Source organism: Eriocheir sinensis, chromosome 41 (assembly GCF_024679095.1).
Source record: "Eriocheir sinensis breed Jianghai 21 chromosome 41, ASM2467909v1, whole genome shotgun sequence".
Lineage (NCBI taxonomy): Eukaryota > Metazoa > Arthropoda > Malacostraca > Decapoda > Varunidae > Eriocheir > Eriocheir sinensis.
The window spans coordinates 15,467,689-15,494,437 of NC_066549.1; the positions used below are offsets into that span (position 1 = coordinate 15,467,689).

General features: G+C 44.2%; 1 protein-coding gene across 1 annotated transcript in view; it reads left to right on the forward strand.

The window, feature by feature from the left end:
• LOC127009727 (glutaredoxin-3-like) overlaps positions 1-26,749 on the forward strand; it is a gene marked incomplete at its 3' end in the record, with an annotated part of 122,794 nt that overhangs the window by 80,838 nt on the left and 15,207 nt on the right. Inside the window, 1 exon segment of the mRNA XM_050883100.1 lies at positions 16,770-16,876. Within this exon segment, the coding sequence (XP_050739057.1) occupies positions 16,770-16,876 (107 nt within the window).

Sequence of the window (26,749 nt, forward strand, 5' to 3'; positions counted from 1 at the left end):
CCATGCATCATGGTGGCTTGTGCCGTGCATCATGGTGGCTTGTGCCGTGCATCATGGCGGCAGGTGCCGCGCATCATGGCGGCTTGTGCCGTGCATCATGGTGGCTTGTGCCATGCATCATGGTGGCTTGTGCCGTGCATCATGGTGGCTTGTGCCGTGCATCATGGCGGCTTGTGCCACACATCATGGAAACGTGGAAACATGGACTAGCAGGCAGCAGAAACCCTGTTGGCCCATTACTAGGCTGCCTGCATTCAGTGATTTAATCAATCTGTTTGCCACAGGAGTGGCTTGCAGGGAAGGATTAAAGCACTTGTGCACCTACTCTTGGGAACGTTCAGTTCACTCCCGATGCAGCAAAGTGGCGATCAATGCGTTTCTTGAAGGAGTTGATGGTCTCTGCGCTAACCACTTCTGCAGGAAGGCTGTTCCAGTGGCGAACAACTCTATTTGAGAAATAACTCCTGCCGATGTCGGTATTGCATCGCTTTGCTTGAACTGTTTTTCCGTTGTTTCTTGTTCTCAGGTTGGTTTGTAGCGTGAAGAGTTTGGAGTGATCAACGTTGCTGAGCTTGTTCAGGTACTTAAAGACTTGTATCATGTCTCCCCGCAGGCGTCTCTTTTCCAACGTGAAGAGGTTGAGTCGCTCGAGTCGCTCTTCATAGGGCTTCGTCCTCAGTGATGGTATCATCTTCGTGGCGCGGCGCTGTACTCTCTCAAGTAATTCAATGTCTTTCCTGTAATTAGGAGACCAGAATTGCACAGCGTATTCCAGGTGGGGCCTTACCAGCGAATTATACAAGGATAACATAACTCCCGGCGTCTTGTATTTGAAGTTCCTCACTATGAACCCAAGCATTGTATTGGCTTTCTCACAGGCGGTCTTGCAGTGTTTTGTTTGTTTCAAGTCACTGCTGATGGTGACCCCGAGGTCTCTTTCCTCTTGCACAACATGTAGTAGTTCGCCACCCATGCGGTATGTGTGGTTGCTGTTTCTGGATCCGATATGCATTACTTTACATTTGGTAGTGTTGAAGGACATCTGCCATTTTTCTGACCACCGAGTGATCATGGTGGCTTGGCGCAATTTTCAAAATTCAGTTGTGGTGGCTGCTCGCGCTAACTGAGGCTTTCGCGCTAATTAATTTTTTTCTTGGTAGATGGTGGCTAATGCTAATTGCGGTTCGCGCTAATTGATCTCGCGCTAAGTGGGGCTCTACTGTGTGTATATTATATATATATATATATATATATATATATATATATATACACACACACCCAACCAAGGGCGGCATACGCGAAAAATGATGAGCAGTATGGCAGCCTCTCAAAACAATGCCAGATACTGCCCGAAAAGAATCGCTTCCATTCTGTTCTGAATCCTCATTGCACTTCTCAGACAAAGCAGAAAACTCCTTGGTCGGAACCGGTTCCAAGATTTGGGAACCAATTCCAGTGGTTGCGTCGCAGAACCGCTGGAACCGGTTCCGGAACCGATTCTTGCCCACCCCTGTCATCACTTAATTTTCTTCCTAACTGTTGTTGATTTATATGAAGTGGCAGTAAGTAGGGTGAGGTGGACACAACCCGTACTACTAGTGGGAAAATATTCATTAAAAATATGTATTTGCCCTAACAGTCAAAACAAAGCGTGCATAATACTCATCAGGAAATGGGCTTCCTCTATGAGTATCTGTTGAGCTTCCCCAGATAATATTTTATCTCCATATGAATTTTTTTTTTTTTTTTTTTTTGTACGGCTTGTGACCAAGGGGTCACGGCTCGTACATGAGGTGTTCACGGCCCGTACAATTTTATAAATAAATTTCTAAAAAATCTGGCTTTGCACCAAGACTCAAACCCAAATGCCTAAAGTAATCCTTAGGCTGTGGGCTTCCTTTGAGTTATCAGTTTCGATTGTTTGGACTTCCAATTCTGCAAGTGATGACAGTGTTTTAACTCATAATTTTTAGGTGGTTTTCTATGCTCGTCAAATGTAACCAGGCTTTATGATAACATTTTGTGTCCACTAGCTGTACGACTCAGTTCACATGTTTATATATGGGATTCCCACGAACACAAAAACTCGGTACAACAATATCTTTCCATGCAAATATCTTTTCAATATGATCATATTCCCCATGGAAACCTTCACCAGCAAAGTAAAGACATATTCACAATCACCATACACTATACTGTGAGGCGAGAAAATTGCATCGGAAACTCAGAAATTTAAAAACTTGCCTAGCATTGTCAGGCGTGAGGCTTGCGGCACAAGATGGCTGCGTCAGCTGTTGGTGTCCCATTTTCTTTCTTCTGTAGGAAACGAGACTTTCCTCAATTTTGCTTCAACAAGATGGCCTTTGTATGTCTCGTGACCATGTACGAGTTATGTCCACCTCACCCTACTTCTGTTATACATAGTTACTTTAGAAAAAGTTGCCGTTGTTGGCGTAGCAGTGACCGCCACTTTGTTTACATTTGTGGAGAGGTTTAGTGAACAAACATCCGCTTTAATTTAAGTGCCAGTGTACCACTAAAACTTCACTAGCCAGTAAACAAAGACTGAACCTTCACCTTATAAGATGCAGGCTGATTTTCTGGGTCTTTTTTCTGGAAAAAAAGTGCGTCTTATAAGCCGTCAAATACAGTAGTTATATGCAGATAATTCCCCAAGTGCAATTTACCCAGGATAGTTCAAATTAAGGGAGGTAATTTTTATATACAGTAAACCCTCGATGTAATGGGCCTGCTTATAGCGGATTTTGGATATAATGGACAAGGTCAGACAGTCAGAAATCTACGGGGACCGACTGAGAATAGTTTTTGAAGCACCCTCTTCCAGTAACTACAATAGCATCTGCTAGCCACCTTGCCCCCCTCCCATTATCTCCTGCCCCATCCTTTGGTTACAGTGGTCTTTTTCAGCCCACCTGATGAAATATTTTCTTCCTTGTGGTTTCCATTCAAATGATGAACGTATTTATACCACAAGAAAGTCTTATACATCAATCCAGGACGTAAATGTAGTGGAAAATAGCCAGGTGTTTGTGAGTGTCGGTACTGACACAGCTTAAGGGGGTCAAGGGGGGCTAAGCCCACAGTTAGGTAGATTAGTTTATGTTTGGTTAGTAAATTTATTCGGCACGTGGTGTAAGGCGTAGAAATACACAGCACGGGATGGGACATGGCGGCAACGTGCATGGTCCAATTTGTGGGCCAGTGTTGCGAGAAATACCTCCTTGCAGAAATAAGTCGCTCTGCTGTCCCCTACGCATGCGCACTGGGGGAATACACAGCAGGAAAAACATTAATTTACCTTGATTTGTTCTAGTTTTTCCACTTGTGATCTTTGTGAGCAGTGAGTGAAACGTAGAAACTGTAAGCAAGTTGAACATTCTCTGCGAGTTATTTTGTGGCTGCAGCTGCGGGCTGTGGGGGGTGTACAACAGGCACTGAAAAGTCAATCATTGAATGATTAATGACAGAAACAGTTATCAGATTATTCCATAACACACCGAAAGCTACTCCCAAAAAAAGGTTGTCTGCCAGTGCGAGATTGGTGCACTTGTAAAATTTTACCCATACCCATAACAATATGGCCCCCCCCCGCAGGGCCTCACTGCCAACCTGGCAGCTTCTGTGCTTCACAGTTCATCGCCAAGTGTGCTGTGCGGCTATACAGACGTGTACGCAACATACACAACAAAAAGAAAAATATATGCCTTCATTTATTACGTTCGTTGGTATTATTTTACGTTTTTTTATTTTCATCGCCCATAACGGACTTTCGGCATTAACAGACTAAGTTCCCCCCCAATTAGTCCGTTATACTGAGCGTTTACTGTATGTGCAAATTCCTGACAAATCAAAGCCTTGGAACTAGTGAAAATATTCCCATTGGCTGGGAGGAATGAGTGGATAAGTTGCATCAGAATGGCCCAAGGAGACGTTGCATGGAGAGTTGTGCAGGAAGGGTGGGCACATTCTCCTTTATTTCGGTTAACCTCTTGGCCATGCAATGTTGTGCAACATTACACAATAGAACTAACAAGTCTTGCCATTATGGCGCCAACGCCCCACCAAGATGGGCAGGACAGTGAATCTAAACAAAACACATGTCATAGTTATAAGTGTGGCCAGTGTCACCACTTCTCTATCTTCTTACCTTCTAGGAATGTTTTGTTACACTATAATTGCTGTTTCTGGTAAAGGGTCACCTATAAGGGGTGCTGAGGGAATATTGTGAGGGAGCTGTTGTGTGGGATGCCAATTTATTGGGCTAAGCTCATCCACTGTTCCATTTGGTTCTTCCCATAGCTGGGCACGATAACAGAAAACCTTATTCCCGAGAACCGATAACTGATAATGAAAAACCTTAACGGCGATAACCGATATTCGTTGACTAGAGACACAAATATAGGCGATAACCGATAACCGATACCCGATATAAATCCACAATTCCGATACTAGCTAGCGATAAGTCCGATAGGCGAAAACGATACTATATTGATATTTCAGATAGAACAACATTGATGAATTCAAATTTTCATTATCTGTATTTTAGGAAACTTACAAAACCTTAAAACCACACGTTGACACGTACCTATGGACGGTAATACTAGAAATGCCTGAACCGGTGTTGTGTTATTTGGCGTCCCCGTCGTCAAAATTGTTTACAAACACTGGTCTCGTGAACGGTGCATGCTCAGACCAGCAAGCGTAGACCTGTACAGTCTCACAAAGCTTTTAAACCGTAATTAAGAGTTGCTGGAAGGCTGAATCAGACATATAGTACCACTATCACCATCCTCGCTGTTTCTAGAACGACACTGTACGAGTTGTATTTATATGTACAGAGTGTCGTTCTAGAAACAGCAAGGATGGTGGTACTGTATGTTTGATTCAGCTTTCCAGCAACTCTTAATGTGTTAAAAAAGCATTGTGAGACTGTACAGGTCTACACTTAATGGTTTGAGCATGCGTAGTTCACGAGAGACCAGTGTTTGTAAACAAAAGCGCCAGCTTTTGACGATGGGACACCAAATAACACAACGCCAGGTGCCTTCAGTATCATGGCATGGTCACAAACGAATATGGAATATCAAATTTGAGGCAGTGAATAATCATTTTTGAGGTAAAGTTAAATGATTTTTCTCTATGATATATTGATTTTTGAGTAGCATAAAAAAAATAACCTAGTGTTTTAATTTTCTTGATCTAAGTATGAAATCTCATCACCGAAGATATTTCATACCCCGAAGTTTTTTCATACAACACCGGGCCACACATGCGCAGTAAGGAGACAACGTTTTTTTCTGAGAGGCGGAAAAAAAGTAGCGATTATCGCTAGTTTGATTACAAAAGTAACGAAGATACCGATATATATTTAAATAAGTAGCGGATGGCCGATAACCCGATTTTGTTATCAGCGATAAAGTATCGCGATAACTTATCGCGATAACGCCCAGCTATGGTTCTTCCCCTCACCCATGGGTCAATTGAACACAGGTGTGTGATGTTACCCCTATTGTTTTGCTCAGCCCTGCCAACCCTGAGTAGTTTACTGGGTTTACTGGGCTGCTGCGCATCTGACTGTGCAAGAGGGTGGCAGTGGTGGTGACGACAGGGGGGCTCTGAGTAAGCTGATGCACTCCCAACCAGGGGTGTAGAGTCAGATACAAAAACTTCCAACTCCAACTCCAGGAAATCTTAAGTTTGCAACTCTGACTCCTCCCCCCTCCCCCTCTTCTTCTTCTGCTGTACTGTGGTAGGCAAATCAAACCCAGCCACACCACCCCACACAAGACACCCAGTCACACCACATCATACATGACTCCCAGCCACACCACCCTCAGCCACACCATACCACACATCACACCCAGCCATACCACACCACTCAGCCATACCACACCACACATGACTTACAGCCACACCACACATGACTTACAGCCACACCACAGCTTTCTAAACTGCCCTCTTTCAGATTCTATCCCCCTCTCTGTTCCTTTATCTCCAGTTTCCTTTCCGGCCGTTCTATCTCTGCTGTGGTAGACGGTCACTATTCTTCCCCTAAACCTATCAACAGTGGTGTTCCACAGGGCTCTGTCCTATCACCCACTCTCTTCCATTTATTCATCAATGATCTTCTCCATAATAAACTGTACTGTCCACTCATATGCTGACGACTCCACTCTGCATTATTCAACTTCTTTCAATAGAAGACCCTCTCAACAGGAATTACATGACTCCAGACTTGAGGCTGCAGAACGCTTAATCTCAGACCTTGCTATCATTTCCGATTGGGGTAAAAGGAACCTTGTGTCTTTCAATGCCTCAAAAATCCAATTTCTCCACCTATCAACTCGACAGAATCTTCCAAACACCTATCCCCTATTCTTCGATAACACTTAGCTGTCACCTTCTTCAACACTAAATATCCTTGGCCTATCTTTAGCTCAAAATCTCAAATGGAAACTTCACATCTCTTCTCTCACTAAATCAGCTTCCTTGAGGTTGGGTGTTCTGTATCGTCTCCACCAGTTTTTCTCCCCCGCACAGATGCTTTCCATTTATAGGGGCCTTGTCCGCCCTCATATGGAGTATGCATCTCATGTGTGGTGGGGCCTCCACTCACACAGCTCTCCTGAACAGAGTGGAGTCTAACGGCCATACCATACATCTCCTTCAAAACCTTCCTCTTCCCTTAACCCCTTCAACACGAGGACGCGTATACTGCGTCCTTGCGTGCCCCGTACGATATCCGAGGATGCGCATACTGTGTCCTGGCACGGTTTAGCCAATGTACAAGTTATTTTATCTTTATATTTATGCTTACATCTCAAAATTATCAATTAATTTATGCTTCTTTAAGTGCACCATTTAATTCTGCATGTTTTCATATATAATACATGATGATTATGTTGAGTTTATGGCTGAAAACTTGTTATATTCAATAGCAACATTTGAAATTTGGCGCGTGCGGCGATCCTGGATACGCCGTGGGGCGCTGTTTTGGCCTGGCCGTAGTGAGTTTCTTTATGTGCACCATTTAATTCTGCATGTTTTCATATATAATACATGATGATTGTGTTGAGTTTATGGCTGATAGCTTGTTATGTTCAATAACGACATTTGAAATTTGGCGTGCACGGTGATCCCGGATACGGCGCGGGGCGCTGTTTTCGCCTGGCTGTAGTGAAGGGGTTAACTAGCTTTCCATCCATTTCTTCATTTTCCCTTTCAATCCTCCTTTATTCTCCAGCTTCTATAGTAGTCTTGTATGTGGAACTTTGTCGAACGCCTTCTTCAAGTCCAAGTAAATGCAATCAACCTATTCGTCCCTCTTCTGTATTATGTCTGTCACTCTTGAGTAAAAGCTCAGTAAGTTTGTTACACATAAGCGCCCTTTTCTAAAGCCATATTGTTTACTTGTGATTATATTATGCTCTTCTAGAAATCTTGTCCATTGTTTCTTTATCACTTTCTCACATACAGTAAACCCTCTGGTATCCGGGTTAATAGAGCCATGGGGCCACCCGGATATGGTGTGGGTTAAGTCTACGGACCTGAAAACCCAACTTTCGATCATGGCCTGCCACAAAGGCAATGACAGAGTACTGCATAGGTGCTTCTGTCCATACTCATAATATGGTACGCCCCATGGCTTTGTAGCAGTCAGTTTGCACCAGGGAGTGAAATGCGTGCGATTGTCGTGCTCCGGGCTCTGAGAAAAGGGTTCGAGCAGTGTCGTCACTCGCGGCAATCTCTCCCTAGCTTATCGCAGTCCTGCTGCACCTTGGGGGGATCTGTTACTTGGGATTCGGCAGTTAGGCGCGACAGCCTCAGCCGCTAACCCATTGCTGGGGTGCCTAGCCCCGTGTTCACGGGCAGCAGCTAATGTTACCCTGGCTGGCCAATCACAGCAGCGGGGCCTGGACCCAACCCAGAAAAGCCCAGGTATTTGTGGCAGCTTAACCGCCCAAGTCTGCACCATTGTGTTTACCACATAGGCTTTCTAGCAGACCCAGCACTGCCACAAGAAACTTTTTATGGGTCCGGTTTTACAAACCTGTCAGGCCGACGCTCTGTGCTGTTCTTAGGTACGCGCCCGCGGCCTTATCGCTGCGTAGCTGTGTTAGCAACCTCGTGGCTACGAGCACCACGGGCTTTACCACCCGGGTCAACCAGAAGGCATACCAGAGCAATACCCAAAGCGGTCTGGGCCGGCAACAGACATCAAGTGCTCAAAGCAGGCTTCTATACGGATGCCCGGGCAGGCACCCCAGGGCGCTACCCTTTTAAGCCCAGCAATGAGCCCAAAGGCCCACTGATGCCGGGCAAGTACACCAGGCCGCCCCACTCTGAGTGTGAGGAGTCAATGACAACCTGGTGCATCTGCTTGAGTGGTGATCTGTGGCTGTTTAGTTACACTGTGTTGCCCTTGCGAGCCAGGGGAGACGGGTACCCCCTGCACAGTGCATCCAGCGGGACCACGGGGAGGCCAGCCACAAGAGGTAACCATGATTTACGGCCAGCCTGCACCTCCAGATCGGGCTGGCCCACGGGACTCCCGAACCCCTGCGGGTCCTTTACTCGCCTTACCGTAAGCATGGTAAAATCCTTCATTCACATGTCAACCCGAGGGCGGTACTTATCCGCATTTCTTATTCCACCCTCACTCCCGCAGGAGTGCTAGCGGACCCGCACGCCTTCTCCACGGGGACGGAGCCCTGCTCACCTAGTCCAGTCTGGATTTAGGCAGTCATCAAGGCTTAATTAAGCTAGGGTTCGCACTGTGTGTTTCATTTAAACAGTCCTTTGACACTCCCACCATTTAAACCTGCACTGCCTTGACTCTCGTCACTTCGATATGGTCTGCAGCGCTCGGCAAGAACGTTTACGTGCCAGTTGTACTGCGAAGCACACAGCTTTCCTGCAAAACTTCGCACCAGGACGTCAATATCATTGCTACGTGCAAGCTGGGGCGCGCCTTATGGGTGCGGTACGCCACCCGGGCAGAGCTTAGAGGCATCGCACAGGCAATTTGAACGACTTTTGGCAGTGCTCAATTTTTTTTTTTTTTTGGGGGGGGGGGGGAATCGAATATTTTTGAAAACTCCCGGATACGGGCGAGGTTGGATACGGTGCACCTGGATAACTGAGGGCTTACTGTATTTTACATACTACACTGGTCAATGATACAGGTCTGTAATTCAGGGGTTCTTCCTTTTTTCCACTTTTGAATATGGGACCACTTCAGCCCTCCACCACTCCTTTGGTACTTTACCAGTTGTTATTGAGCATTTTATGATATCATATACCGGTCCAACCAGCTGATCTCTGCATTCTTTCAATATATAACCTGGGACTCCATCTGGTCCTACTGCTTTCCTCTCTTCCAGCTCCTCCATCATTTTATATATCTCCTCTTTAGTTACTATGACCTCTTCCATATGAACATTTATCTTGTTTTCTTGTGGTTCGTTGGATTGTGATTCTTTTGTAAAAACTTGCTAGAACTTTTTGTTTAGTAGCTCAGTCATGTCTTTAGGATCTTTGATTATCATATTCCCATCACTCAATCTTTCTATTGTTTCCCTTGGTTTGATTTTTCCATTTATGAATCTTTAAAACAGTTTAGGTTCTTCCTTAGGGCCAAGACACATACGCGGTTCAGTGATATGGTTCATTGCGGATAGCTGTCCGCAATGAAACGTATATCCATCCGCCATAATCCGCCACTATCCGTAACAGTCCGCATGGAACCTTGGAGGGGCTGCGGTTGGGTTGAAATGTTCAGAAATACCGCAGCGTGCCGCCACGGCTGAGCATCCACAATCAAAACGCATTGGCGCCACAAGAGATACGCAATAAATCCGTATTGTGCGCAATCGATCCGTATTAAACATAGTCGATCTGTATGAACGTATTTGATCTGCAATGATCCACAATGAACCACAACTAATTTTAAGCTGGGGTCACACATACGCGGTTCAGCGATACGGTTCACCGCGGATAGCTATCCGCAATGAAACGTACAGTACCCTCTCGAGTTTCGCGCTTGCTTCATTCCGAAGGTATGGCGCTAAACTCGACGATCGCGAAACTCGAGGTATTGAAAACCATGTAAAAGCGCTTATTGGTTCCGACCCGTGGAAAATAATTACTTTTTCCGACTTTACTTCCTTGTTATCACAATTTTTTTGACTTTACTCCCTTGTTATCTCAAAATACGTACCTTGGTAATAGGCAGAAAATGGGAAGTAAGAACAGATCGTTTTTAAGCCGCAGTTGAAGGCGGCTGCCTTACAATTGGCTGGCAGTTCTGAATACACGCTTGTGATCCACGTGGTGTCGTCTGCTAAAGTAAGGGCGGTCGCTTGCGGTCACCCGTGGGACAGTTGGACAAACCTATATTTTTCTGGTAGCTTTCTGTGTGTTATGAAATAATCTGCAAACTCTTTCCGTTAAAAGTAAGAAATCACTAATATCATGATTGACTTTTCAATGCCTGTTGAACGTAAACCGCTGCTGCCGCCGCAAAATAGCTCGCAGAGAGGTTCAACTTGCTTACTGTTTCCATATTTCTCTCACCGTTCACAAAGATCACAAGCAGACAGACTAGAACAAAACCAGGCAAATTAATACTTTTAATATATATTAATGCTGTGTATTCTCACAGCGCGCATGCATGGTGGACAGCAGAATGACTAATTTCATCGGGGAGATATTTCTCACAACACCGGCCAGTGTAGTGGACCTTCTTCTTCTTCTTTTGACCTGTAACGCTTTGTATTGCTTCTTAGGTCCTCCTTCTCCACACTTTTATACTTCACAACATGCACTTAGGGCCGCTTTCAGTCATTTTGTTTGTTTTGATCAATGGCGGCGGTCGCTGCTATAGTATTCCACGTGAAACTGGCCGATGGGGTAGTGGCGGCTGTGGGGTTAGCCTAGCCCTGCACTTACCACACACTCTCAATATCTCTCGCTTCATCTGCAGCTGCCACTACCCCATCGGCCAGTTTCACGTGAAATACTAAGGGCGACCGCCGCCACTGGTAACGATCAAAACAAACAATGACTGTGACTTAGTTACTTCACAGTGCGCACTTATACACTTCACCCTGAACTTGGGTGTTTTTCTGTCCTTTTCTTTCCCTGATTTTGCTTTTCTATGCCCTTTAGCTATTTTTCAATGTTACTTTTCACCGTCGCTGCCATGCATTACGGGTCAAAAGAAGAAGAAAAGGAAAACAACACCGGGAGATCTACAATTTTCATAAATTTGAGAAAAAGATTTTTGGACTGTGGTTCCCCAGCACGGGGTGTTCTCTTATCTTGTCAATCAAGTAGTAAGCAAAGCAGCTCTGCCAGTCCATTTTACGAGTCTCTTGGTGGGCCATCTTCCACTGCTCCTCACTCCTCAGCCACTGTCGTCATCTGTTTGTTTACATGCAGCTGTTTGGTACCCACGTACCCACACTTGTACCCATTTATTAGGACAACCAACAACTTGCTCCCAGTTGGGCATACGAGCAATCACAGTTGCCCATTGCCCCAATGGTTGGACACCGCCTTTTAAGGCAGCACGCATGACGCCGATGGTTGGTAGACATGACCCGTACATGTCAAAGCAACGCGAAACTCGTGGCGGTAATGCGCGAAATTCGTGATGGTAAGAATTTAGGACTAAGCGCTAAACTCGAGGATCGCGAAACTCAGATAACGCAAAACTCGAGAGGGTACTGTATATCCATCCACCATAATCCCCCACTATCCATAACAGTCTGCACGGAACCGCCAAAATTCAATCCGCAATGAACCGTATCGCTGAACCACATAATATGTGTGACCCCAGCCTTACACTTTTCTACAATATCCTTTTCATATCCCTTCTCTTCTTCTCTCCTTATTTTCACTTATTCATTTCTCTCTATCTTAAAATCTTCATTCCTTTGGTTTTTATTTCTTTTCAATCTCTTCTACGCTTTGTCTCTTTTTTTCTTTTGCCTTAACACATCTTACATTAAACCAGTCCTTTTTTCCTTTTTCTTTAGGTCTGTATCCGGGTACAAATTTCATAACTCCTGATTTATACGCCTTCAGAAAAATATCATACTTTCCTTGCACCTCCCTTGTTCTCTTAACTCTTCCCAGTCTAGCTCCCCATAGTATTTCCTAAGATTTTCCATGTCTTCCTTTAACCCATAGGTGGGCGCAGTACTGAAAAATCAGTAGTGCGGTTGCGGTAGTGCAGTACTTTTTCTGGAGTAGTGCGGTCCCATTTTTTTCTTTCCCAGTGCAGTACGCAGTGTGCAATACTGCGGTAGCGGTAGTCACTAGTCAATATAAAAAAAAATACTTCAATGCCTATCCTGGCTATCCATTGACTAACTAATAACTTGTGAGATACAAAAAAAAAAAAAAAAATAAATAAAGGAGGACTGGGGGAGGGAGAGAGGGAGATAAGGGAGGATGAAGGGGGGGGGGACAGGCCAGGGAGTAGAGGATGTGAAGGGGAGGAGGGGGAGGGAAGGGAATGCAACTTTCCGAGGGAGGAGGGAGGGGACAGGAAAGGGGGAGGAAGAGATCAGCATCATGTGAGAGGAGGAAGTGGGGGGTGGGAAGGAAGGAAGGAAGGAAGGGTGGTGCAGCTGCAGGGATATGGGGGAGTGAAGGGGGAGGGAGGAAGGGGAGGAATATTCTCCAGCGTTTGAGCAAAAACGAAAGATTACTAATATAGGAAAGTCATGACGGGAACAGTGAAACATTATTCAAACTGTCCAACATATTAAGACAAAACACATCAACTGCAACTGTTAATAGCGGCTCCCGTGGGAAAGCTGTAAGCCCTGGTGGAAACCAGGGCTTACATAATAATAATAATAATAATAATAATAATAATAATAATGATGATGATAATAAATTATAACTATTATTATTACAGGTAACTCTCGATTTACGCAAGTATTGTGTCCTTGAAGAGGTCGCGTAAATAAAAAACAATGTAAATCAAACAAGAGGTAGGTTTCTATCGAAAAATAAATATTCATTTCATTCAGTGGAGAGAGAGAGAGAGAGAGAGAGAGAGAGAGAGAGAGAGAGAGAGAGAGAGAGAATATCCACTCAGGCACTCAGTCTCAGCCTCACTCGTGTGTGGAAGAAATGAGGGACACCATGAGCGACTGGTTAGTATTGGTACCAGTACCGAACAGTCTGGTACCGGTACTGTACCGTATAGCTGGTACCGTTAGTACCGTTACTGGTACCGGTGTTGAGTAGCGTGGCAGCGTGGGTACTGTATTGTTGTTCAAGTGGCACGCGGGAAGAACTGAGCTCAGCTGTGTGGCCGCGGCCGCGCGACGCCGTGTAAATCCAGTTGCGTGAGACATTGGTGGCCACTCCATAAAATATCGCGTATAAGTGAAAAAACGTGTAAATTAAACATTTATTTGGATTTTGGACCCCGCGTTATTTAAAAAACGCGTAAAACAAACTTGCGTAAATCGAGTTACCTGTATTATTATTATTATTATTATTATTATTATTATTATTATTATTATTATTATTATTATTATTATTATTATAATCAAACAATATTGATCTTGGCTACATTGAAGAGAGAGAGAGAGAGAGAGAGAGAGAGAGAGAGAGAGAGAGAGAGAGAGAGAGAGAGAGAGAGAAGTTACAATGAAGTTAAAAAACATATATAGTATGTACTATGGACTATGTTGTTATGCATCAAAGAAAAATTTGTACAGGACATGAGATTGAGCGGCGATCATGTTAGTGCTTGCTTGTACTGTTGTACACTGCCATGTAGTCATTGTCAGAGGCAGTCATGGCGCGCCGCCTTGGGTTGAGTGACGAACAGGAGTCATTCATTCTCAGAGTCATTCATTTAGTATTTAATTTTGAACAATAACTGAAAAGTCAGAATGATTGGATCACTGATTCTGATGACTGATAACGACTGACTGATTCAGTCTGATTCCCTGTAAAAAATAAAAAAAAATAAAACATTTTTGTGAGCATGCCACGCTGCAAATGTCCGATAGTTTTCTAAGTACCGCAAAAATTACCGCAGGATTTTTTAGTGCAGTCTACGGTAGTGCAGTATTTTCAGAAAGTTTGCGGTAGTGCAGGAGTTCGGTACTTTTTTGGTGATGTGATACTACCGCACTAAGTATCCCACTTGCCCACCTCTGGTTTAACCTGTTTCTTTTATATGATTCATCCCCCTCACTTCCTTCCTCCTCTGTTTCCAACTCAATTATCATGTGATCACTCTTTCCCAGGGGGCACCCATACCTTAATTCATTCATCAAGTGCATTCCCTTTGTTAAGACCAGGTCCAGTCTTGCCGGTTTGTTGTCACTTCTGAATCTTGAGTGTGTGTGTGTGTGTGTGTGTGTGTGTATTTACCTAGTTGTAGTTTTACAGGGCCTGGGCTTACGCTCATGTGGTCCCGTCTCCATATCTGTACTTGTAAAGTTTTTCCTTAAAGTTGTGCACACTCTTCGCCGATACTACTTCTTCACTTAGTCCATTCCAAACTTCTATGCTTCTTAGTGGGAAGCTATATTTTTTTTGTCTCAAGCATCTTCCCTTTCTCAATTTTTTACTGTGTCATCGTGTGTTGCTGGTGTTTTGGTGTTTCTTACTTCTCTTAGTAGCAACTCCTCATTATCTACTTCTTCCATTTTGTTCCACAATTTGTAAATTAGTATTAGGTCTCCCCTTTCCCTTCTTTGTTCCAGTGTTGGCAGGTCCATTTCCTTTAACCTTTCTTCATATGACGGTCCCTCCAGTTCTGAAACCATCTTCATTGCCATCCTTTGTATTCTTTCTATTTTTTTCACGTGTTTCTTCTTATGGGGAGACCACACAGCTTCCGCAATTTCCAACTTTGGTCTAATCATAGTGGTAATCAGCTTTTTCATCATATCCTTATCCATGTAGTGGAATGCTATTTCTATATTTCTTACCATTCTAGATGTGTCTCTGAATATCGTATTTACATGACTCAGACTGTTGGTTATCTTGTATTGTCACTCCCAGATCTCTCTCTTCTTGAACTTTTGATATTTATCCCTCTCCCATTCTATATGTCCACTTTGGTCTCCCTTCACTCTTACCCATTTCCATTACATGACATTTCTTCTCCATCTCCCATTTCTTACTCCAATCCCAAATCTTATTTAGGTCCTCTTGCATAGTTTCACAGTCTTTACTATTTCTTATTTGTCTCAGTAATTTCGCATCGTCTGCAAACAAGCTCATGTAACTATTTACTTTCTCTGGCATATCATTTATGTACACTAGGAAAAGTAATGGTGCCAGTACCAATCCTTGAGGCACCCCGTTATCTACATTTCTCCATTCCAATTACATGTCCTTTACCACTGTTCTCATTTCTCTTCCTTTTTTTTTTTTTTTTTTTTTTTTTTTTTTTTTTTTTAAGTCTACGCCTATAGCGCCGGTAGGCTTGCTTGAAGCGCCTTGATGGTGTTCGGCCCCAGCCCGTCATGGCACAGGCAAGTGTTTATAGTGGCGTCATCTTTTGGCTCATGCTGCTCCCCCGGAACTCGTTCTTGATTCGCTTGGACGGCTTCCTCTAGAGTCCGGGTTGATGGGTGGTCTTCAGGACAGCATGTGGGTAGTTTTAAGCCACTCGGCGGTGACTGAAAAATCCGAGGTGGTAGCGTGGGGATTCAAACTCGCATCGTCCATCACGTGGTGAATGTGGGCCCAGCACACTTCCACTCAGCCACCGCCTACCCTTAAATTACCCTTTAAGTAACTCTCCATCCAGGCTTTTATTTTCCTTTTCAATCTTCCTCTATTTTCCAGCTTCCATAATAGTCATTTATGTGGAACTTTGTCAAAAGCCTTCTTCAAATCCAAGTACACACAGTCTACCCATCCATCCCTCTCCTGTGTTATGTCCGTAACTCGAGTAAAAGCTTAATAAGTTTGTTACACTTGAATGCCCTTGTCTAAAGCAATACTGTTTTTCTGTAATTATATTGTATTCTAGAAATTTCGTTCATTGTTTCTTAATCACTTTTTCACATGTTTTGCAAACTATACTGGTCAATGATACTGGTCTATAGTTCAGAGGTTCTTCCTTTTTCCCACTTTTATATATAGGGACCACCTCAGCCCTTCGCCATTCCTTCGGTACTTTACCAGTTGATATTGAGCACTTTATGATATCATATACCGGTCTGATCAGCTGATTTCTACATTTTTTCAAAATAAAACCTGAAACTCCATCCAGTCCTATTGCTTTCCTCTCTTCCAGCTCCATCATTATTTTATATATCTCTTCTTTAGTTACTATTACTTCCTACATTTGGACATTCCTCTTGTCATCTTGTGGTTCATTAATTTTGATTCTTTTGTAAAAACTTGTTGAAATTTCTTGTTTAATAGCTCAGACATATCTTTAGGATCTTCAATTATGTGTGTGTGTGTGTGTGTGTGTGTGTGTGTGTGTGTGTGGTTTGTCTTAATTCTTTGTAGGGTTATGAATTGCAAGTTCAAGATGATGGTGAATCACTGAACAGATCATAAAAATGAACCAAATGGATCATAGAGCAAGCAAAGGTGCCTAAAGAATGAGTGTTTTAAGAACAAAATGTCATAAAACAAACCATAGTAAGGTGAAGAGACCTATACACAATCTCACTATCTATTATACCTATCCAGTGGGTACCATGTTTGCTTACATGATATTAATGTAGTCTTGTTGTTTTCAGCTGTACATTGATGGTGAACTAATTGGTGGGTTAGACATCCTCCGAGAAATGGATTCATCTGGAGAGCTGAGTTCGATGCTTCCAAAAAAACAAAAATTAGAAGATAGGTAAGTTTTGCTGTCTAGTCCTCCGAATAGCACCTATATAATGTATGCCTAAAAAGATGCAACTGGGAATTTGACCTCGATTGCCCACTAAATTTCAATAGTTACTTTATAAGTACTGTTATGATACCTCACCTCAGGATATCATACGTGAGGGTGGTAAAAGACACAAACTTGCCCAAGTCACAGATAAAGGGGTTGTGATTGTAGCAGCACAGTGACTCAGGGTAAGTCAAGTGGGGAAAGCTGGAACTAGACAATATATGGCGAGAACAGATAACAAGATTAGTAGCACAATCATAACACAGAAGAACAACAGCACACACACACACGTCACCTGTTGCAGTGTCAACATCGCCCCACCTCCTGACTATTTTGAAGGACCAGGAATATGATGAATTACCTATATTATGGGGACATGGCCTAGGGGGTAGCCTTAGGATAGGAACTATCTCCTAAAAGGTTAAGGGAACACAAAGAAATGGGAGAAAAGTGCCATTGTAAACGAAAACACTGCCGTAGCTGAACGCAGCCTGGCAAAATGGCGTCGGGTGGGGAAAAAGTGTACGAAGCAGATCATGGCTTTGTGGCTTTTCGCCGGGCCAAATGCCAGCCCCGGGAATGTGGACAAAGATTAGATAACTGGAGACAGAAACAGAAGACTCAAAGAAAGAGGTAAGGGGACTGAGGGAAGATCTGAAGTGATTTGTGGACATTGTAGAGGACCAAAAGAAGGAATTGGTAGCAAGAAGTGAAGGAGTTAGAAAACTAAGGGAGGAAAATGAAAAACTGAAAAAGGTAAGTGCAAGTGATTATAACATTGAAGACAAGGCAAAAGCAATGGTTAAAGAAGAAATGTAAAAAAGGGTAAAGGTAAATAGTGACGGTGAAATAGATGTAGAAAGTAAGATTAAAAAAATAGTTGATGCAGAAATAAATGAATGGAAAAAAGAAAATGAAAAAGAAAAAGGAAGTTTCAAAGAAGTTCTGGAACAACAAGAAAGGGAAAGAAACATGGAGATGGAGCGTGAGGTTGTCCAAGTACAGTCATACCTCATTTTGTGAGTTTAATTCATTACGGAATTTTGCTTGCATGCCAAAACACTTGTAAACCAAAATGAATTTCCCCATTGAAATTAATGTAAATCCATTAATGCGTCCCATATCTCAGAAAAATATTTATTTAGAAATCATTTTCCATGTTATTTTATCCAAGGGTGTAGCCAGGATTTCAGTTGGGGGGGGCACAATCTATACCAGTCTGTCTCAATACTGATAAGGATTTACACCAGTGGTTCTTAACCTTTTTCATCGTATGACCCCCTGAGACTCTCCAGGGTATTGCCATGACCCCTATAATAAATTTTGTAATGGTGACCTTTGTGTAAAGGTAAGGTAAAACAAAACTATATGAAGATCCTGATTTATAGAAAATATTACAAATAAAAGACCTTGAAAAATGCCACAGATCCCCTACAAGTGCTATTTCAAAATCCATGGAACTAATGCACATAAAATAAAACCTACTTATTCAATCAGTGGGAGGATTGACGTCATTGTTTTGCAGCCATAAATACATCAAAGCGAGGAGCAGTGCTCAACAGGCAACACCTCATGTCGCAGTCAATCACAAGTCTACTGTGTGCCTTCGTTTTCAGTGCCATCATTGATGAGAATCCAGCCTCGCAGCGATAGGTTGAGGTCCAGTACGGTCAGTGCACGCACTGAAAGAAGAGGATAGTCGTCCTTCAGTGTCGCCCAAAATGTCGAAAGCTCTTGTTCAGAAAAATCGACTTTCAACTGAGCATCCTCACGAATTTGAAGAAATTCTACCTTCGCAGCAACATCAGTATCACAGATGGCACTGTCCTTCACTGAGAAGGGTCTGGAGATCCACGCATCAGTACAGCGGTCATCCAGTCCTGGAAAGTAACTTTCGATGGCGTCATTCACTGCCAGAAGATGAGCTGAGATCTCCTCACGGAAACTGCATTCAGCTTCTGGCATAGAATCTAGGATAGTTGTCATCTGAGGGAAGAAAGTTGTGTCACTGTCCTGAACTCTTTTCATGTAAAGTTGAATCTTACACTTGAATACTGCCACTTTGTCACGAACTGTGTGCAGCATTGCAAGGTTTCCTTGGATTGAAATATTTAGGGAATTCACTTCAGAGAAGAAATCAGCCAAGTAGGCAACCTTTGTTACGAAACAGTCATCTTGCATCTTTTCGTGAAGAAGATTTTCTTTCGAGGTACGACCTTCTTTCAACAGCATCATTATTTCCTCTCAAAGTTGCAGTATGCGTACGTACCTCCGTGTGAAACAGGAGAACAGAGAAGACAGAGCCCATTTCTTAACAAAGCACTTTAAAAATTCTTGAAGTTGTTGCGCTCCCTCAGATATGGTTCACAATCTTCACAACATCTGTGAGCGCTTCTTCAAGTCCAGGTGGGAGAGTCTTCATCGCCAAAGCATAAAGATGAATCATGCAATGAGTGAAGGAGACATGCGGAGCGACATTCTTCATGAAGGCTTTGAACCCGGATTTGTAACCAATCATGGAAGGAGCCCCATCTGTACACAGACCGACAAGTGCTTCCCAACTCAGCCCATGTTTAATAAGGAGAAAGGCTTCTTGGATTTTGAAAATATCCTCTCCACGAGTTGTTGTGGCCACTGGCTCAGAGTAGAAGTCCTCATCCTTCATACCTTCCTTGTCAAGGTAGTGAACATAAACAATAAGTTGGGAACATGAGGCAACATCTGTTGACTCATCCAGTTGCAAGGAATAAACAGGACTACTCTTCACAGCACTCACCACTTGCAGGAGAATATCCTCACTCATGTCCGAGATCCTACTTTTGACTGTATCATTCAAAAGGGAAATTGCCCTCAACTTGTGTGCCTGCTGTTCTACAAGAATCACCTTTGTTGTTTCCAGAATGCAAGGCTTAATCAGTTGAATAATGTAGAGTGGAGTCATCAGCGTATGAGTGGATAGGACAGTTTGTTATGGAAAGAAGATCACTGATGAATAACAGGAAGAGAGTGGGTGATAGGACAGAGCCCTGTGGAACACCACTGTTAATAGGTTTATGAGAAGAACAGTGACCTTCTACCACAGCAGAGATAGAACGGCCAGAAAGGAAACTGGAGATAAAGGAACAGAGAGAAGGATAGAATCCGAAAGAGGGCAGTTTAGAAAGCAAAGGCTTGTGCCAGACTCTATCGAAGGCTTTTCGATATTAGCGCAACTGAAAAAGTTTCACCGATATGGCTAAGAGAGGATGACCAAGAATCAGTTAAGAGAGCAAGAAGATCGCCAGTAGAACGCCCCTTGCGGAACCCATACTGGCGATCAGATAGAAGGTTAGAAGTGGAAAGGTTCTTTTGAATCTTCCGGTTAAGGATTGATTCAAAAGCTTTAGATAGACAGGAAAGTAAAGCTGTAGGGCGGTAGTTTGAGGGATTGGAACGGTCACCCTTCTTAGGCACAGGCTGTACAAAGGCGTACTTCCAGCGGGAAGGAAAGGTAGATGTTGATAGGCAGAGGCGAAAGAGTTTGACCAGGCAGGGTGTCAGCACGGAAGCACAGTTTTTAAGGACAATAGGAGGCGCTCCATCAGGTCCATAAGCCTTCTGAGAGTTGAGGCCAGAGGGGGCATAGAAAACATTATTAGGAAGAATCTTAATAACAGGCATAAAGGAGTCGGAGGGGGGATGAGTAAGAGGGATATGCCCAGAATCGTCCAGAGTGGAGTTGTTACAGAAAGTTTGAGCGAAGAGTTCAGCCTTAGAGATAGAAAAGACGGCAGTGCTGCCATCTGGGTTAAGAAGAGGCGGGAAAGAGGAAGAAGTGAAATTGTAGGAGATATTTTTGGCTAAGTGCCAGAAGTCTCTGGAAGAATTAGAGAAAGCAAGGTGTTGACATTTGCTATGGATAAAGGAGTTTTTGGTAAGTTGAAGAATAGATTTGGCACGATTCCGGGCGGAAATGTAAAGCAGGGGCAGATACAGGGGCCAGGGGCCTGGGCCCCAAAATCCCCGAAAATCTCGAGTGTATGCGGATAGTGGGTACAGAACTGACTCGCTTATAATGTGCTGCAACTATACTATGGAATGTGTTGTTGGCTGCAGGCATATGCAGGCGCGGATACGGTGTGGGGAGCCAGATGGCCCGGGCCCCCCCAAAAGAATATTAGGATAACTAAAATATTTGAAATACCCATGAATAGAGAAAACATAAAATATATATAAGATACCCCTAAAAAGCTAGAGAGTTGAGGACCGAAGCCGGCCGCCGCTAGATAGCTCTGGACGCTGTCCTCCAAACTTTAAAAAACTCCTCCTCTGTAGGTTCTTTGGGCTTTACTATGCAGAGGTGGATGGGATGCGCAGGCAAAATTTAAATTTTTTCAGTGTCTGATGTAATTTTTCACTCTCCTGCAGGGCCAGGGCACAACAGGCATGTGCCCAGGGCTGTAGTATGCCGTACCCAGGGGGGGGCGGTTGGACGACCCCCCCATCTGCTAAAATGTCCACTTTCTGAGAGTCAAAATGAAACTGGTACCTTTCTGTTGCATTTCTAGAGAACTCAGGATTTTCTTTATTTATTTTCAGTATTTAAGTTACGGAATCGTATATTGAGTATTATAGAGCAAGATTTAAAGGCCCAAGACCTCACCGATAAAGGTTTAGCCTGGCTCCTTTTGCGCACCGCTGAAGACCTCTGATTGGACATGGCCAAGTGCAGGGGACTTGGTTTCGATGGAGCAAGTGCCATGATGGGAAAATTCAAAAGGTGTGCCGCAGTACTCATGAAGAGGTACACCTTGACCAGGCCAAGCCAATCCACTGCTTTAACCACTGGCAAAATCTAGTACTGACGAAGGCGTGTGATGTCAAGGAAGTGAAGATCGCTCTTCAAACACTGCCCGAGGTGTACAACTTCGTTCATTTTTCGAATATGCACTCTCTCCGCTTCACAGAGGTTGTCAAGCTTACCTCGGCCAAGCGCGAAAAGCTTGTTCCCCTGTGGCCCATCAGGTGGATTGAGAGGCATGACGCAGTGCTGGTTTTCATTGAATTTCTGCCTGTCATCGCTGTTTTTCTAGACGAAGAACTTGACGCCACCACTGGGCTCCTTCTCATCGCCATACGTGTTCCCCGCTTTCTCGTTAGACTGGTTGTAATGGAGTATATATTGGCGCATTCTACCGCCGGGCGGTGTGGGCGGTGTACATTCTGTTCATGGACCACGTCTTGGCTGAGTTGAAGAGTCGGTTCGGCGACAACACAGTGCCTGTTGCACTTCAGCTCAAGCATAGGAGGAAGTAGGAAGACACCTACCGAACAGGCGTGAGCTACTCCCGGTGAGGATATATGGGAAGCGAGGAGGTGTTGAAGCCCTCCAAAGACCCTTCCCATGTCCTCACTTACCGTTTCCCTTTTGTCTCATCAACACCAGAGAGCAGTTCAGCATGCTCTCTAAAGACAGTTCCTCTCTCTTTCTACACCACACTACATTCACACAACACACACACCTTTCCCCAAAATTCAAAATTCAAAATGGTGAAAAACAACACTGCTTCGGAGTCCCTGCCTGGGGGGGGGACCATAAATTCCCCCAGGGAGGACTCCCCTTCTGGCTGCCGACTTGAGAGGTGTCCTGATGACTCCTCGAACCTCCTCCTTATCAATTTCTGCAACATTCGTGGTCTTCGTTCTAATTTTCATTCTGTGGAACACCATCTCTCCTCCTCTAAACCTTACCTTCTCTTCCTCACCAAAACACAGGTTTCTGAGGCTACTGACAGCAACCTCTACTCTGTTCCCTCCTACTATCTCTATCCTAACTTTCAATCCAAAGCTGGATGTTGCGCCTACGTGCGCAACGACATCACTTGCTCTCATGCCCACGACCTTGACTCTTCTGGATTTTCCACCATCTGGCTAAGACTTCATTGTCATTCTATTACTAAATACATCTGTGCTGTTTATCACTCACCTAACTCTCCTAACTATGTAAAATTCTTTGACTATTTGAATTCTAAAGGGGAGCACATCTTGACTCACTCTCCCTTCGCTGAAATCTCCATCTTGGGAGATTTCAATGTTCACCACCAGCTTTGGCTTTCATCCTCTTTCACTGACCAGCCTGGTGAACAAGTCTACAACTTTGCTCTCCTCAACGACCTAGAGCAGTTGGTTCAGCACCCTACACGTATTCCCGACCGTCTTGGAGACAGGCCCAACATACTAGACCTCTTCCTTACCTCTAATCCTTCTTCTTACTCTGTCAAACTGTTCTCTCAGGTTGGGCTCCTCCGATCATAGCCTTATTTCTGTTTCCTGTCCTATCACTCCAGTACATCCTCTGGACCCACCGAAGAGGCGATGCTTCTGGCATTTTGCTTCAGCTCGGTGGGACGACCTGAGGATGTACTTTTCCGATTTCCCGTGGAATGATTATTGCTTCCAGGAGAGACCCCTCTGTGTGTGCCCAGCACATATCAGAGGTGATTGTCTCTGGAATGGAGGCATACATTCCACATTCTTTCTCTACTCCTCATGCTAAAAAGCCTTGGTTTAATCATGCTTGTTCTCGTGTTATTAAAGATAGAGAGGCAGCTCACAAAAGGTTCCAGAGCCTTCGAACTCCCGCTAACTATGACCTTTACATTTCAGCCCGGAATCGTCCCAAATCTATTCTCCGACTTACCAAAACTTCTTTTATCAATAGAAAATGTCAACACCTTGCTCCTTCTAATTCTTCCCGTGACTTCTGGCATCTAGCCAAAAATATCTCCTTCCTAACTGACTCTTGGTCACCTCTCTTAGCCGTTTCGGTGAAACCTTTGCTATTGCGCTGGACATATCAAAAGCCTTTGATAGGGTCTGGCACAAATCTTTGCTTTCCAAACTACCCTCCTACGGTTTCTATCCTTCTCTCTGTACCTTTATCTCCAGTTTCCTTTCTGACCGTTCTATTACTGCTGTGGTGGACGGTCACTGTTCTTCCCCTAAACCTATTAACAGTGGTGTCCCACAGGGTTCTGTCCTATCTCCCACTCTCTGTTGTTCATTGATGATCTTCTTTCCAAAATGAACTGTCCTATCCATTCTTACGCCAATGACTCCACTCTGCATTACTCTACTTCTTTTAATAGAAGACCCACTCCACAGGAACTTAACGATTCAAGGCCAGAGGCAACATAATGCTTAGCCTCAGACCTTACCATTATTTCCGATTGGGCAAGAGGAACCTGGTGTCCTTCAACGCCTCAAAAACACAGTTTCTCCACCTATCCACTCGACACAATCTTCCAAACAACTATCCCCTATTCATTGACAACACCCAGCTATCACCTTCTTCAACACTAAACATTCTCGGTCTATCCTTAACTCAAAATCTCAACTGGAAACTTCATATTTCATCTCTTATTAAATCAGCTTCCTCGAGGCTGGGCGTTCTTTACCGTCTCCGCCAGTTCTTCTCCCCCGCACAGTTGCTATCCATTTACAGGAGCCTTGTCCGCTCTCATATGGAGTATGCATCTCATGTGTGGGGGGGTCCACTCACACAGCTCTCCTTGACAGAGTGGAGTCAAAGGCTCTTCGTCTCATCAGCTCTCCTCCTCATACTGATAGTCTTCTACCTCTCAAATTCCACCGCCATGTTGCCTCTCTTTCTATCTTCTATCGATATTTTCACACTGACTGCTTTTCTGAACTTGCTAACTGCATGCCTCCCCCCCCTCCCACGGCCCCACTGCACACGACTTTCTACTCATGCTCATTCCTATACTTTCCAAACCCCTCATGAAAGAGTCAACCAGCATCTTCACTCTTTCATCCCTCACGCTGGTAAACTCTGGAACAATCTTCCTTCATCTGTATTTCCTCCTGCCTACGACTTGAACTCTTTCAAGAGGAGGGTATCAGAACACCTCTTCTCCCAAAATTGACCCCTCTTTTTGGACATTCCTTTGACCTCTATTCAGGAGCAGTAAGTAGCGGGCTTTTTTTATATTTTTCTTTGCGCCCTTGAGCTGTCTCCTTAGCTGTAAAAAAAAAAAAAAAAAAAAATCACTTCTTCCTCTTTCCCTCCTCTCCTTAACCCTGACGGCAGCACTGCCGTCTCATCTGTCTCTAAGGCTGAACTCTTCGCTCAAACTTTCTGTAAGAACTCCACCTTGGACAATTCTGGGCATATTCTTCCTACTCATCCCCCCTCTGACTCCTTTATGCCTGTTATTAAGATTCTTACAAATGATGTTTTCTATGCCCTCTCTGGCCTCAACTTTCAGAAGGCTTATGGACCTGATGGAGTGCCTCCTATTGTCCTTAAAAACTGTGCTTCCGTGCTGACACCCTGCCTGGTCAAACTCTTTCGTCTCTGCCTATCAACATCTACCTTTCCTTCCTGCTGGAAGTATGCCTTTGTACAGCCTGTGCCTAAGAAGGGTGACCGTTCCAATCCCTCAAACTACGGCCCTATAGCTTTACTTTCCTGTCTATCTAAAGCTTTTGAATTAATCCTTAACCGGAAGATTCAAAAGCACCTTTCCACTTCTAACCTTCTATCTGATCGCCAGTATGGGTTCCGTAAGGGACGTTCTACTGGCGATCTTCTTGCTCTCTTAACGGACTCTTGGTCATCCTCTCAGCCGTTTCGGTGAAACTTTCTCTGTTGCGCTAGACATATCGAAAGCCTTCGATAGAGTCTGGCACAAGTCTTTGCTTTCTAAACTGCTCTCTTTTGGATTCTATCCCTCTCTCTGTTCCTTTATCTCCAGTTTCCTTTCTGGTCATTCTATCTCTGCGGTGGTAGACGGTCACTGCTCTTCCCCTAAACCTATCAACAGTGGCGTTCCACAGGGCTCTGTCCTATCACCCACTCTCTTCCTGTTATTCATCAATGATCTTCTTTCCATAACAAACTGTCCTGTCCACTCATACGCCGACGACTCCACTCTGCATTATTCAACTTCTTTCAATAGAAGACCCTCTCAACAGGAAGTACACAACTCCAGACTGGAGGCTGCAGAACGCTTAACCTCAGACCTTGCTATCATTTCCGATTGGGGCAGAAGGAACCTTGTGTCCTTCAATGCCTCAAAAACTCAATTTCTCCACCCATCAACTCGACACAATCTTCCAAACACCTATCCCCTATTCTTCGACAACACTCAGCAATCACCATCTTCAACACTAAACATCCTCGGTCTATCCTTAACTCAAAATCTCAACTGGAAACTTCACATCTCGTCTCTCGCTAAATCAGCTTCCTTGAGGTTGGGCGTTCTGTATCGTCTCCGCCAGTTCTTCTCCCCCGCGCAGTTGCTCTCCATATACAGGGGCCTTGTCCACCCTCGTATGGAGTATACATCTCACGTGTGGGGGGGCTCCACTCACACAGCTCTTCTGGACAGAGTGGAGTCTAAGGCTCTTCATCTCATCAGCTCCCCTCCTCCTACTGATAGTCTTATACCTCTTAATTTCCATCGCGATGTTACCTCTCTTTCTATCTTCTATCGATATTTCCACGCTGACTGCTCTTCTGAACTTGCTAACTGCATGCCTCCTCCCCTCTCACGGCCCCGCTGCACATGACTTTCTACTCATGCTCATCCCTATACTGTCCAAATTCCTTATGCAAGAGTTAACAAGCATCTTCACTCTTTCATCCCTCACGCTGGTAAACTCTGGAACAATCTTCCTTCATCTGTATTTCCTCCTGCCTACGACCTGAACTCTTTCAAGAGAAGGGTATCAGGACACCTCTCCTCCCGAAATTGACCTCACTTTTGGCCACCTCTTTTGATTCTTTTTTAGGAGCAGCGAGTAGCGGGCTTTTTTTATTATTGTTTCCTT